General features: G+C 35.3%; 1 protein-coding gene across 1 annotated transcript; it reads right to left on the reverse strand.

Moving 5' to 3' along the window:
- Positions 1-23: 23 nt before the first annotated feature.
- On the reverse strand, positions 24-12777 carry LOC129216435 (integumentary mucin A.1-like). The gene is made up of 4 exons (XM_054850652.1): positions 12741-12777; positions 4623-4766; positions 1911-2651; positions 24-28 (listed from the first exon to the last, which is right to left on the reverse strand). Exons 1-4 carry the CDS (start codon positions 12775-12777, stop codon positions 24-26), a joined length of 927 nt encoding a protein of 308 aa, XP_054706627.1.
- Positions 12778-13351: the final 574 nt, after the last annotated feature.

Here is a 13351-nt window from a genome sequence, read left to right on the forward strand (position 1 = left end):
ATCTAAGACATAATTTCAATTTGTCATCCTTCAATAGAGACATGTTTGCATTATCTGTACAAAAATAGATTTCGTGAACATGCGATTTAGCCGTCATATTGTGTAAGGTGCATAATGTGTCCCGTCAACCCCCAGTTTCCCCTTGTTTGAGACCATCAAGATGATTTACTCGTGGCGTAAAGTTATCCAAGAAATAATCTTCTTTATTTAACAGCATACAGTAAAAGATGATCTTTAAAAAAAAGAAGCGATTTTACCTGTACTAATTATGAAATGATTTTGAGTGTCATATCTATTGAAGGTAATCTTTTCCCAGATACTAATTGAGAAACCTTTGTCACAATTGCTTGGATTGAACCAGCACAGACCGTCTTGCGCGTTCCAAGGAGTTACTTTCATTTTCAGACATCGACGAGGATCATCAGTATTGGAATCCAGATCGATTGCCCAGCCAAATCCGATCGGTCCGTTTGTGATCTTGAGGTCTGAGGATTCATCAACCAAGGTAGCATTGCGAATTAAATTGGGAAAGTAATAATCACCAGTCTCGTTATAAAATACTCCTGCAAAAGGAAAATATAAGGAATCTCTGAATTTGTTCTATTTATTAATATTTGAGGATGTGACTTTCAGAAAGGGTTTAATCGCAAGCCTGGAAGTTTTTAGTCTAAGCAAAAACTGTTTCTACCCAAGAGCAATGCGAATAGGCTGCAAATAAAATGTTTCTATCTATAGTTAAACTGAAAATATTTTTCTAAATTTCTGCAAAAGCATTCGTAATACTTTAGTTACTTCACTTGAAATCTTAGAATAAGCTCCTTTTGATTGTCTGGTTAGGACTAAATTACATTGTTTGAGTTTGCGATGGATTATACCTTATATATTTTTGTGTAGTAAAATTGCAACTGTTACTAACTGTTAACTGCTTTAATAAACTGAAATGGCACAGAAAACAACTTTTGCCTGCAGTCAGGCACAATACTAATCTCAAAAGGGCAAAAACTGACTACAGGCATGGCAAAGGATCGTGGGAGATAATAAACAGGTCTGTGACTTCAGCTTGGAATACTGTCGTGTACAGGTAAACGGCGGTGTCTGCAAGAATGAGTTTTCGAGATATTTGAAGAAACGCGTTTTGGATTCAATTTTTTTCAATTTGCTAAAGAATAATGTACCTTTAGTTTACATGTTAATTTTTTGCGATTGAATTCTTTTTGAAAGCCATCTCCTGATTTATGTATAAAGAACAGACGTTTTTTCAACTTTCTAAATGTTTCTATAGCGTTTGTTTCCTTTTTCATGTATTCGTTGAGCAGTCAAAATTGTAGCACCGTTGATTCCCTAATATTTATGAAATTTAATACAAAATTACTAAAAGGTAGTTTGTTTCAACTTCAAAGCTATGTAGTCAAATATTGACTTCATTCCTATTTCTCTTTAAGTTTTGCCAAATATTTCATAAAAATTATGTAGTTAATGAAAAACAGATGTATAATCTTACATCGTTATAAAATTTATGGAATTGAAACTGAGAATTCATAAAAAGTAAAAAAAGGTAAAATATGATTAAATACTTTTTTTTAAAAAAAAGATAACATTAAGGTCTTGTTAGCATATCTAAAGTTTTTAGAAAATGATTAAAAATACAGAAGTCAGTTGAGTTATCAATATAGTAATAGTCCTACAGAAATCAGTTGAGAATAAAATTTTATCATTTATGCTTTTCGTTAATTTGGTTTCTTGTTTTTCTTGCAGTTGTCTATTAAATTGATGAACTTGAAACATTAGCGTATCATCATTTAAAAATTGTTCTAATATTTACATTCTCTCGTCAAAAATTCTATGCTCAAAGATGTAATACTGTAGATAACGTGCTTATAAAGAAAGACGAAGTGTTACGCATCTCTTACCTGTTCTTGGACCTGGCGTAGTAGGTGCTGATGTGGTAGTGGTAGGCTCCAACGTTGTAGTTGTAGTTTGTTCTGTGGTAGTTGTTGTAATTTCGGTAGTAGTTGTTGTTGGCGCTAATGTTGTTGTAGTTGTTGGTGCTTCTGTTGTAGTGGTAGTTGGAAGCTCGGTTGTTGTTGTAGTGGGAGTTTCAGTTGTAGTAGTTGGGGATTCAGTTGTGGTGGTTGGAGTTTCTGTAGTTGTAGTAGTACTGGGAGTTTCTGTTGTTGTTGTCGTTGTAGGAGCTGCTGTTGTTGTCGTAGTAGGAGCTTCTGTTGTTGTCGTAGTAGGAGTTTCTGTTGTTGTCGTAGTAGGAGTTTCTGTTGTTGTTGTCGTAGTAGGAGCTTCCGTTGTTGTTGTCGTAGTAGGAGCTTCCGTTGTTGTTGTCGTAGTAGGGACTTCAGTTGTGGTTGTCGTAGTCGGAGCTTCAGTTGTTGTCGTAGTAGGAGCTTCAGTTGTTGTCGTAGTAGGAGCTTCAGTTGTAGTTGTTGTAGTAGGAGCTTCAGTTGTTGTCGTAGTAGGAGCTTCTGTTGTTGTTGTCGTAGTAGGGATTTCAGTTGTGGTAGTTGTTGTGGGGATTTCAGTTGTCGTAGTCGTTGTTGTCTCTTTTAATGTTGTCGTCTCAGTTGTAGTTGGCATTTCAGTGGTCGTCGTTGGTATGTCTGTGATTGTTGTTGTCGCTTGCAGCGTTGACGTAGTTGCATCTGAAATTATTTTTGTCTTATCAAATTTAGTAGTTCTCAATATATTATTGTAAATCGCTTATATTTTCATCATAACATAAAGTAAGTTTGAATTTTCAACCACTTTTATTAGTATCCATATTTTAGATTTACAAAAATGTCTAATACTTCAATACTTTTAGATGGAATGGGATGCCTAAACTTTTGCAAACTTACTTATTTTTCACCACAATACATATAAGCAAGAAAGTTCAGTTTTTATTTATTTATTTTTTTAAAATAATTTCTTTTCTAAGTTTTAACCGAATTTTTACTGAAACTCGATTATATGGTATTGAATAATATCTTGACCCATCCTCATTTTTTCACCACTTTAAATTCCAAAAAATCTGCACATGCCGAATTTATCTCTTGTTTTGTGCGATAGTAATACACCAAATAATGAATTAGAACACTCCTCTAAAATCTAAATCAAATCAAATATAATTTTAATTTCTGTGGAAAAAAAATAGAAAAAAGTTTTCTCAAGATAAGATTATAACTCCAACCATTAAACTATAACTGCTCTGAAATTACAATAAGCAGAGCTAAAACGATAAAAAGACGATACCGAATTCTAATCTAAGAGTTCATTATTTTTTAATATAAATTCATTGCCGAATTCTGAGCAGTGTGGAATTCCGCACGGGTGTAGCATTGCTTATTTTAGAATATATTTTTCCCTTCCCATGGAAAACGTCAAATGTAGAAAATCCAAAAATTACAAACTTTCCAGGATTAAATTAGTATTATTGGTGTAGGGAAAAAATAGGGGAGGGGACGTGAAATGCGAGAAAAACGTAGATTCATGGGATGTAAAATTGGGTTTTCGTTGTATTAAGTTAATAATAATCCTCCAAATAAAGCGTTAAAAAAAACCGTAAATAACATTAATAATTCTATTAAAATTATTAATAGAATTATTAATGTTATTTAAGGTTTTTTTAAATTAATTCTATTAAAATGTAAAATAATCTGCGAGGGCCCTCCATTTCAGAGAATTATTTTTGATTTTCATGAAAGCTTTGACGTTTTTTCTGTGGTTTTAAGGATTAACAATACTGATTAGGATTTTGTGGGACTAATATTCTTATTTTAATGGCGACAATAGGGAATTTTGTTCTTATTTCAAACGGTGAATTTATTTATGCTATTGGACTTTTTCTAATGAAGATTTTTGTAACTATTGCTGACGAAGATTAGGGTGTTCGACGTTATTGGAAAACCGTTACCCTTACTGTTTTGGGGATTTTCGGACTCTGAGGTCGTTATTCTAACGGGGATCTTAAGGAATGTTTTTCTTTCCCTAATTTACAGTTTTGTGTACCGTTGTCCTCATTCAAATGGGAATTTTCAGAAACAGTTATACTTCCATGTGCATACTGTGCATTATCAATCAGTTAAATGCCCCTACAGAAAGTCGCAACTTTTGTGTTACTTAATTCAAAGTTAACACCATATTAAAAGAACGTACAAAAATGAATTGTACAAATTTTGTGTTTTCTTTTAATTTATTATGAACTTGCTAGTTTAATAGACTGACTTAAAAGTATAACTTGAGACAGGATAGAGTTAACCTAGCATACAGAATACCATTAAAATTAATTCAACCCTTCGATATAAAACACTCAACTGCGTGCAAAAAATGTTGTTCAAACTTTTTTGCACATTTTTAAGCAGAAAAAATATCACACGAAAAATGTATACATATTAGGTAAATGCACCAAATAAGGCCACCATGTAGCAAATGGTTGGAATATGTTTCGAAAATACCGAAATCTATTGCATCGAAAATTATACTTTTAAGATTTTCTCTCTTTTTTGGTAATCTCTTTAAAATTTGTCACCCAAACGCGATCAGTAATGTTTGCCATTCAATCCGTCATTGAAAGTACCTTTTCAATGAACATGCGTTACATAAGATTCTATAAGTGAAAAAGTCTCGAGTTATACCTTCTGTTGTCGTTTCTGTTGTGGTGGTCGTTGGTTCTTTCGTTGTACTCGTAGTTTTTTCTGTTGTTGTCGTTTCTGTTGTAGTTGTAGATGTGGTCGTATGTGATTCGGTAGTACTTGTGCTTGATGTAGATTCTTCACTTTCTGGAGATAAAAAAGAATTACGTAGGACTTAATGTTTCATAAAAACCTTTTTTTTACTCGCTTTAAGTTTTAACATTCTTCATCGGATCTACAAAAGTGCTAAAGATTGAAATAAGAATAACAATTTAGAATATGCAAAATGTTTTAAATTTGGGGATTCATTTTGAAACACTCTGTGCATATATGCTACCGGTAAATCATGAAACGCTAGCATTCTATAGAATGGATGGTTGAGAATTGTATATTATGCCGAACGTTTTTAGCCAAAGTATGAAATATTAGAATAATTGCATACATTCTGCAGGTTTTGTATATAATGAAAAACATTCTATGAACTGACAAATGCTATTTAGGCAAAGTATAAAAAAGGAGCTTGAATGCACCATCTTGCGGTGCTTTAAGAAATTAGCTAAAGAAGTAAAACATTTGAATTTTGTGCGGACAAGACAGATGTTTCATTGGACAGGTCATATACTATGTAAGTGTGGCGGCCTTGGTTTTACCTTCTCAGCCACTATTGGTCAGAGACTTCAACACTAACTTTGCTTTATTTGTACTGTGAACTGCATAACTGTCGTGCATATCTCAGAAAAACAAATATTATTCTAAAAAAGTAATGATATAGCCCTTTTTTTAAAATATTTCAAACACCTAAAGAAAAATGAAAGTTATACAAAATAAAATTCGCGCATTTCTTATTAATAGAAACCACATTTTCATGTTAAAAGGACCTAAAATGTTTCTACTTGTTGTATCATAGTAAGCTTGAATAAAATTTTGAATTACATCATTAAATTTCTCGTGTAACAATACTCGAAACAAATCGGAGATGTATTTCATATTTTGACGGTTTAACATTTGGCATTCTAAAGAACAGTGATTCTCAACATGTGGTCCGCGGATCACTAATTGTTCGCGAGCAGTATTCATATGGTACGTGAACATCCTGTTTAAATTAATCAATATCATTTTTATAGCAGCAATTCCATTAATAAAGAAAACTTTTGGATTCATCTCCAACCACCTAATATAATTCTTGTGAAAATATTATTTCCACTGTATGTGGTCCACTTAGGATTCGGGCGGGTACCAGGGGGTCCTCAGAACTGAAAAGGTTGAGAATCACTGCTATGGGACATCTAGGGCATGTGTCAAATATGAAGCGTTTCATACTTAATTACTGGATAGTTTCAGGCATTATATACAATCCTGAGGAATTCTAAAGAACTCTAGGTTTCAAACTTTTGCCGGTAACATATACATTTTGCAATAAAAAGAGTAAAATAAAATATTTCAGCAAAATACAATAAAACTAATAATTGATTCATACATTTTTAATTTTGTCTAAAGTTCGGCAGCACTTTCCCTTATAATGCTAAATGAAGTACCTGAAAAGATATTGCTTACCTAAAAAGAGAATCGTTTTTCATTTCTTTATCACTGAGATATGTGGACATTCGTCGCCATAATATTTAAAGCACATTGTTGCAATTATACTGTCAAAGTCTAAAATTGATTAGGGAGTTTCATGTAAGGACTCTTTAAAAAAGGAGAATTTCATCAGGTGATGTCTTTACTTTTAGAGAATATATTCTGTAAGCTCTATTCCTAAATGCTCATACAATGTAATTCACAAGCACCTGATCGCGAAATCAGTTTTATTCACATTTTATCAACACTCATTCAAATACCACTCGTGCTCATAGCACCTTTATATTCCGCAAAACCAATCAAATTTCTATCAAACTCAGTTTTTCCTCATTCACATTATCGCCATAACTGCACAAAATATTCTACACCTTCATTCACACATTTCTCTTTTACACTTTGAAAATATACTTAGTTTGCGACTTGTACAGCACTTGAATTTCTCAATTTCACATTAATATTTAAAACGTTCAATTTATTACAAACTAGTGGTACCCGCACGGCTTTGCCCGTAATAGAAAAATTAAAAGGTCTTTCAGTTCGCCTGTATATTTACAATAAATGAATGGTGAACTTCCTCGCCAATTGGCTTGTACCCATGTTATGGTTCCACGTTATAATTTCGTATCTCGCCAATTGACTTGTGCCCATGTTACGGTTCCACGTTATGATGATTGTATGGTAAATTTTCTCGCCAATTGGCTTGTACCCAATGTACCGAACATGGTACCCATGGTACCCCCCTATGGTACCCATGGTTCGCTATTGTACATAATACTGAAACAAGTACCCATGTTTCGGTTTCATGTTATGATATTTTCGTATCTCGCAAATTGGCTTGTGCCCATGTTAGGGTTCCACGTTATGATAATTTTGTAATTTACTCTTCCATCTTATGATAATTTTGTTCTTAAAATTGGGATAGAAAAAGAACCACAACAAATTTTCAAAAAATTACTTCGAGGTGCACACCCCCATGCTACAAACTACCTTTGTACCAAATTTCATGAAAATCGGCGGAACGGTCTAGGCGCTATGCGCGTCACAGAGATCCTGACAGACAGAGATCTGGACAGAGAGAGATCCTGACAGAGATCCGGACAGAGAGACTTTCAGCTTTATTATGAGTAATAAAGACATATGTTTAATGAAAAAAGATTAGAATTAGGGTACAGTATTGTTTCTTGGTAGAATTTGCTGCACAAATCGAGAATTAGGCGTATTTTACTATTCTCAAGTGTAACTCTCGCTCATATTTTACTTATGATAACCCGACCAATATGTATATATATAATTCACCAATTAAAGCACCAGCTCACACCGTGCAACCTGACTTCATTTCAGTCACACTGAAAGTCCTTCAGAAACACACCCAATCACACATTCTAATTTCGCACTCCCATACTCATATATATCATAAAATGATAAATGCAACAAAGAAATGTATTTTTTCCACAAATTGTTTCCCAGTTGTAAAACAAATCACAGGATTACGTTTATACAATAAAGTTCCATGGGAGGAAAATAATTTAAAAGATTAAAGTGACCTATAGATTATATTTTTGCACATTACAAACACTAACTCAACTAGTTGTAATAATTCCACCGTTAGAATTTATATTAAAAACCATATCAAATACTTAAAACAAGACAAAATAAGCATTATCGTAACTATGCATTATTAACATACAGTTTCAACTAAATCAGATTAATTTGGAACAGTAAATTATCTGCACACATGAAAATTCACATAAATTCGAGAATCAAGATTTTTTTAAAAACACGGCTCAAAGTTCATAATGAAAGTTCAAAACATTGGTTCGAAGAGCTTCAGAACAATAACGATGATAAAATCATCTGCAATTCTTTAAGCTTCAGGCTGTTCTTCTCAGCTGGTGAAGTCTGAAAAATAGAGGAATAATGTATGACAAGAGTATTTATTTTAGCAATTGATGCAAGGTATTTTGTAAATACGTTAAAAACTGCTTTATTTTATTTTGAAGTTGTACTCATTGTTTACATAAAATGTTGTAAGAAAGTTACAATACGAATGTAGCCGCACAAATGCAAACTACAACAGATTTCTGCTTGTGCACAATTTCTGTTAGACCTATTTTAGTCACAATTAAATTGACGGTTCTTTAAACAGCAATTGCTTGAACTTTCTGTTGCATCAATATCACCGCTTCACATTTATCTGCATTTAAAGGAGAAAAATTTTACAATACGCTCCGCTTTAAAAAGTGATATATTTTCATATTTACGATTCAGTTTCCTGTAATAATTGTGAACTTGGATAGTCGATCCGACTTACGCGAAATGGTTATAACACGAGGTTTTCAGGAGCAACGAATTTTAGAGCTAAAGCGAATTTCTCGCTCTCAACACGAAACTATTTGGGAGGGAATCGTGATGCTAAGTTTCGGTTTTGTTATTCACTATTAAACATAGACTTCATGAATGTACTTTCATCCTTTTAGCATCACTGACTGCGCAAGTTCCTACACACTACACTATAAACATAAACATGCTAGCTTTATTAGTGTGCATAATCACCACTCCTAATTTTTCATTTATTTATTCTATGAAAGGTGATGAAATAGCGTGGCACCTAGGCACGCTGTTTCATCTAAAGTTTGAAGATGGGAAAAAAAGCGAAAGTTTGCGACAACTTAGGAAAAAATAAAGATTTTTGATACGCTTGAACAACTAGAAAGTGGGTCGAAGGTAGCACGAAAATTAAGAATGGGGAGTGAATCTTTAATACGTATAATTAAAAGGCAAGAAAAAAAAAGGCATTCCGTGTAAGTACAGACCTTAGTTTTAATATAAAGTTCGCAAAGTCAAGTTTAAGCAAAATGCAAACAATATGAAATTGGAATCTGCTCTTGCATTGTAGATTATAGAGACCCTGAAAGAGGGATGTTATAAGAACTATATCATTTTATAATAACGAAAATTAATTTTTGATGAACTACAAAATGATACAATTTTTGAAAATTCCTTGTTTTATCACATGCTTCAACTTTCAGAGATTAATTTTTTCCTGACTGCAATAGGCTACATATGTAACTCCATGATTTAAATATTACCAGATGGGTGCACAAAAAACAGAGACAATATTTCACCATTTCACTTGACCCCGCTATTCAACTCTGCTCCACATCGCCCTGTACTATAAAAATGATCTTTATCAGATTCACTGCTTTTATAGGTACTTTCGACTTTTTTTTTCATTTTTTGAAGACTATTTTTTATCCCATTAATCTCAATCAGAAAATCAAATGAAGTCATATATCTGGTACAAATAAAAATTATATTCAGTATCTGTCTGAATGGTGGAAACAAGGTGACAAAACGACTCTGAACATAATCGAACATCTAAAACACTTGAGTAAACGTCTCACCATTACTTTTCAATGGATACCGTCACATGTTGATGTATTTGGAAATGAGATTGCTGGTGGGCTGGCTCGTCAGGGGAGCCGAGAGATCTCTCCCCATAACGGATGCCTTTCTTTTTCAGAAATTGCCACCCGTGTTAAGCAAAGCATCAGTTCCTCTTGGAGACAGCCCCCTATTCATGAATGGTACAAAGCATCCCGCCCTGGCGCTGCTTTACTTCGGGCAAGTAGTAGGGAACAACAAACCGTCCTAGCCCGACTGAGAAGTGGACACACTCGAGCACAGCGACATGTGGCTGGTATTAAGGTTTTCCCCTTGTGCCCAAAATGCAATTTGACTCAGGCTGCTCCCGCCCATATTTTCTCTTGCATCGGCTGTGACCTGAATCAGCTGTATTCCGACCCTTCTGCTGTTTTGGAGGGACTTTGTTTGCACGGCTTCATGGACTTGGTATGATGTTTCTGTCTGCCAAGTGGGACAAGCAACAACAACACAAATAAAAATTCTTGAACGTTTGGTACTGTTATCTTTCGCAATCAAATACTGTCATATCATCTGAAACTGTAGACAGCAATCAAGAAAGAAGAAAGTTTTCTGATGTTAACGACGATGAGCATCCGAATAATTAAGCAATATTTACATTTAAAACAATTAAAATTAGAGTTAACGAAAAATTAAATTTGAATATTAGCATTATTCATAGAGTAAAGAAATTTACATAGAGAGGTCCCGTCTATGGTAAAAAGGAGATGAAATTGAAGCCGGAATTATAGGATACAGTAATGATGACGGGGTTATGATTAACATGATCGCTTCGCGAGAATAGTTTTCATCAATCTCGCAAAGGGACCGAATAAAGTAGCTGGCGGTTTGCTTTGTATTTTAATTCATGATTTAATGTAATTTCAAACACGTGCTTCATAAACTTGCAACAATATCTAAGTCTCTGTATAGCTATTAAAGTACAAACTGTCTAAAAAAATATAGCCACCCGTAATCCCTTTATACTTGCTTTAGTTATTTTGGAAAATTTCCTTCATTGTGGGCTCTTGGTGCGATTTTACCACATTTGCGGGAATGGTTTTGGGATACTTTCGATAATGCTCCCCCTCCTTACTTTTTAAAGCGATATGTTACTAATTTTCGTTACAGAGATATTGTCGCCAGATACTCAGATACTTTTGGTCACTATAAAATGGCGTTAAACAGCTTCATCCGAAATGTTTTCAAAATAAGTAGTAAAATTTGGTGATTGTTTAAAATTGTGCAAAAAAAAAAAAAAAAAAAAAATAACAATGGAAGTTTTTGTGCTGTTTATGGATTTGCTTAATTTAGTTGGTGGATCATTTTACACATTAAAAAATGTTTTTTAAAGATTTTTTGATTGGCGATATTTTGTTTACATGGTGAAAGAAGAGAAACATTATTACGTAGTCTTTGACTTCAGAAACAGCGACAGTTGAAAAAACTGCCAAATGCATCAGCTACTGAAGTCTTTCTGCACAAATTTTGGCGAAATTTCTGCTGGTTGATTGGATAATGAGTAAGCGTCCAATCAGCACAAATGATAGTAAAAAAACCCATTAATTACATTAAAGTTCCGTTTAAATGGAAAATGATCAACCAAATCCATTTATTGTCAGCCAATCTTGTGGAAAAACGTTACTTAAAGATTTGACTTGAGAGAAGCCTCGAACAGTCAGATAAAACGCAAAAATATTCAACAATACAACAATTCTAGCTATCAACTGAGAGTTGAGATGATGCACTTGTGGTGTCACACTGTAACCGCTACAATCAAAAATGATTTTCTATCTAATACAATGCCAAGCGAACAGCCACAAACTTCCACAGCCAAATCAGATCAACAGCCTGCTCTCAAGAAACCAAAGTCTTATACTCCAAAAGCTCCTCAGAAAGTTAGATTTGCAGAGGACCTTCCATTCCAGATCTTGACGTATCGTTCGACGCCCGGCTCGTTTTCTTTGAACAATTTCTTAATCGTTCGGTACCTCACTAGACGGGGGAATGATGTGGTGTCTCATTGTAACCGCAATAATTTATATATATCACTTTTCTGTTTTCATATTGAGTGGCAACTGCTATGATATTCGAATCTCTAGTGCTGGCGTCCATGTTTTGTAAATAAAGATAGTTTCTGTTCTCTCTTCGCTAATGAATGTCGTCTAATTACTTTGGTTAATATATATGTGGCGAGATCACCATTGAGAGCCCCACACACTAAATGATGAATTGAGTTAATAAAAGCATTCGAACAAGGTACTAAAAAGCTCATAACTCGTTTTTTATACAACTTAGAACTTTTTAACAGATGCCATCTTCAGCAGAAAAAATAGCGCTTTCGATGGACACATAATGTTAATATGTGCACGTATTTTTTCACCCCCATATTGGGGCATTATGCGAAAATTGGGACTTATTTTGGAATAAAAAAGGAACTATCAATCGGATTTTTGGCCATCTGATCTATAAACCTTCCCAGTACCAAAAAGAACAAACGGTGAAAGTTTCAGCCAAATCTGCCGGGATCTTAGGGAACAAACACACCCACAAATTTACCAACATCCATTTTTATTTCTATAGATATACACTCTGTCGCAAAAAAAAAAAAAATATGCACCTAGAAGAATTAGAACCACAATCATGATGCTCGGCACAAATGTAGTTTGGTAGCCGATATGCAAATGATTAAAATTTCAGTGGCAATGAAAGAATGCACTAGGCGCATGTGAGTTGCACAGGTGGGAGAGTTTAAAAGCATGAGTGCTTGTGCCGTAGGGCTATTCAATCGAATCTGTTGACTTCGGTAGACTGGATTGTGACTTAAGATGCCCCTAAGACGTAACCTGCGGCAGTACGAACAGATGACGGAGTTTGATAGGGGCCGTATAATAGGCCCCAGTGAAGCAAGTTGGTCAAACAGGAGTTTTGGCCGGCACCTCGGTCGGAGTGATATGGTAGTTGCTCGGTGTTGGCAACAATGGATCACGAAAGGAAGAGTCTACCGTCGTGGAGGGCCAGGGCGTCCCAGGAACACAAATGAACGCTAGGATCGCACAATCAGAAGAGCAGCCACGTCGGCACCGACAACGTCGCTAGCATCGATTCAACGCCACTTACCTCCTTTCAGACATCCGGTAGTATCAAGGGAAACCATTAGGAGACGACTGGTCGAAGTTGGCTTAAGGAGCCGACGTCCATTGAGACGCTTGCCACTGACCCTACATCACAGGCAGTGTCGACTGGATTTTTGTCGACTTCAGGCAGCTTGGAGTGTAACAGACTGGAGGCGCGTGATCTTCAGCGATGAATCCTGATTCAGTCTCAGTGCGGATGATCACCGTACACGTGTGTGGAGGCGCATCGGCCAGCGCTCCGATCCGACATATGTTGTCGAGCGGCATACAGTCATTTCACAAGGTGTGACAGTGTGGGGAGCGATTTCTTGGAACACACGATCCCCTCTAGTTGTTCTCCAAGGCACTTTGACGGCTTGCAGATACGTGGATAGCATTTTAACGCCGATTGTTCTGCCTATGCTATCAAGTCGCCCAGGTGCCATTTATCAGCAAGACAGTGCTCGTCCACATACTGCGCGACTCTCTCAACATTGTCTTCAGGGATATGACGTACTCCAATGGCCTGCTAGGTCACCAGACTTTTCGCAATAGAGCATGTCTGAGACGTGCTGGGAAGGCAACTGCAGCCATCCCGGCATACAGGGGAATTAA

The sequence above is a fragment of the Uloborus diversus genome, chromosome 1, assembly GCF_026930045.1.
Source record: "Uloborus diversus isolate 005 chromosome 1, Udiv.v.3.1, whole genome shotgun sequence".
NCBI lineage: Eukaryota > Metazoa > Arthropoda > Arachnida > Araneae > Uloboridae > Uloborus > Uloborus diversus.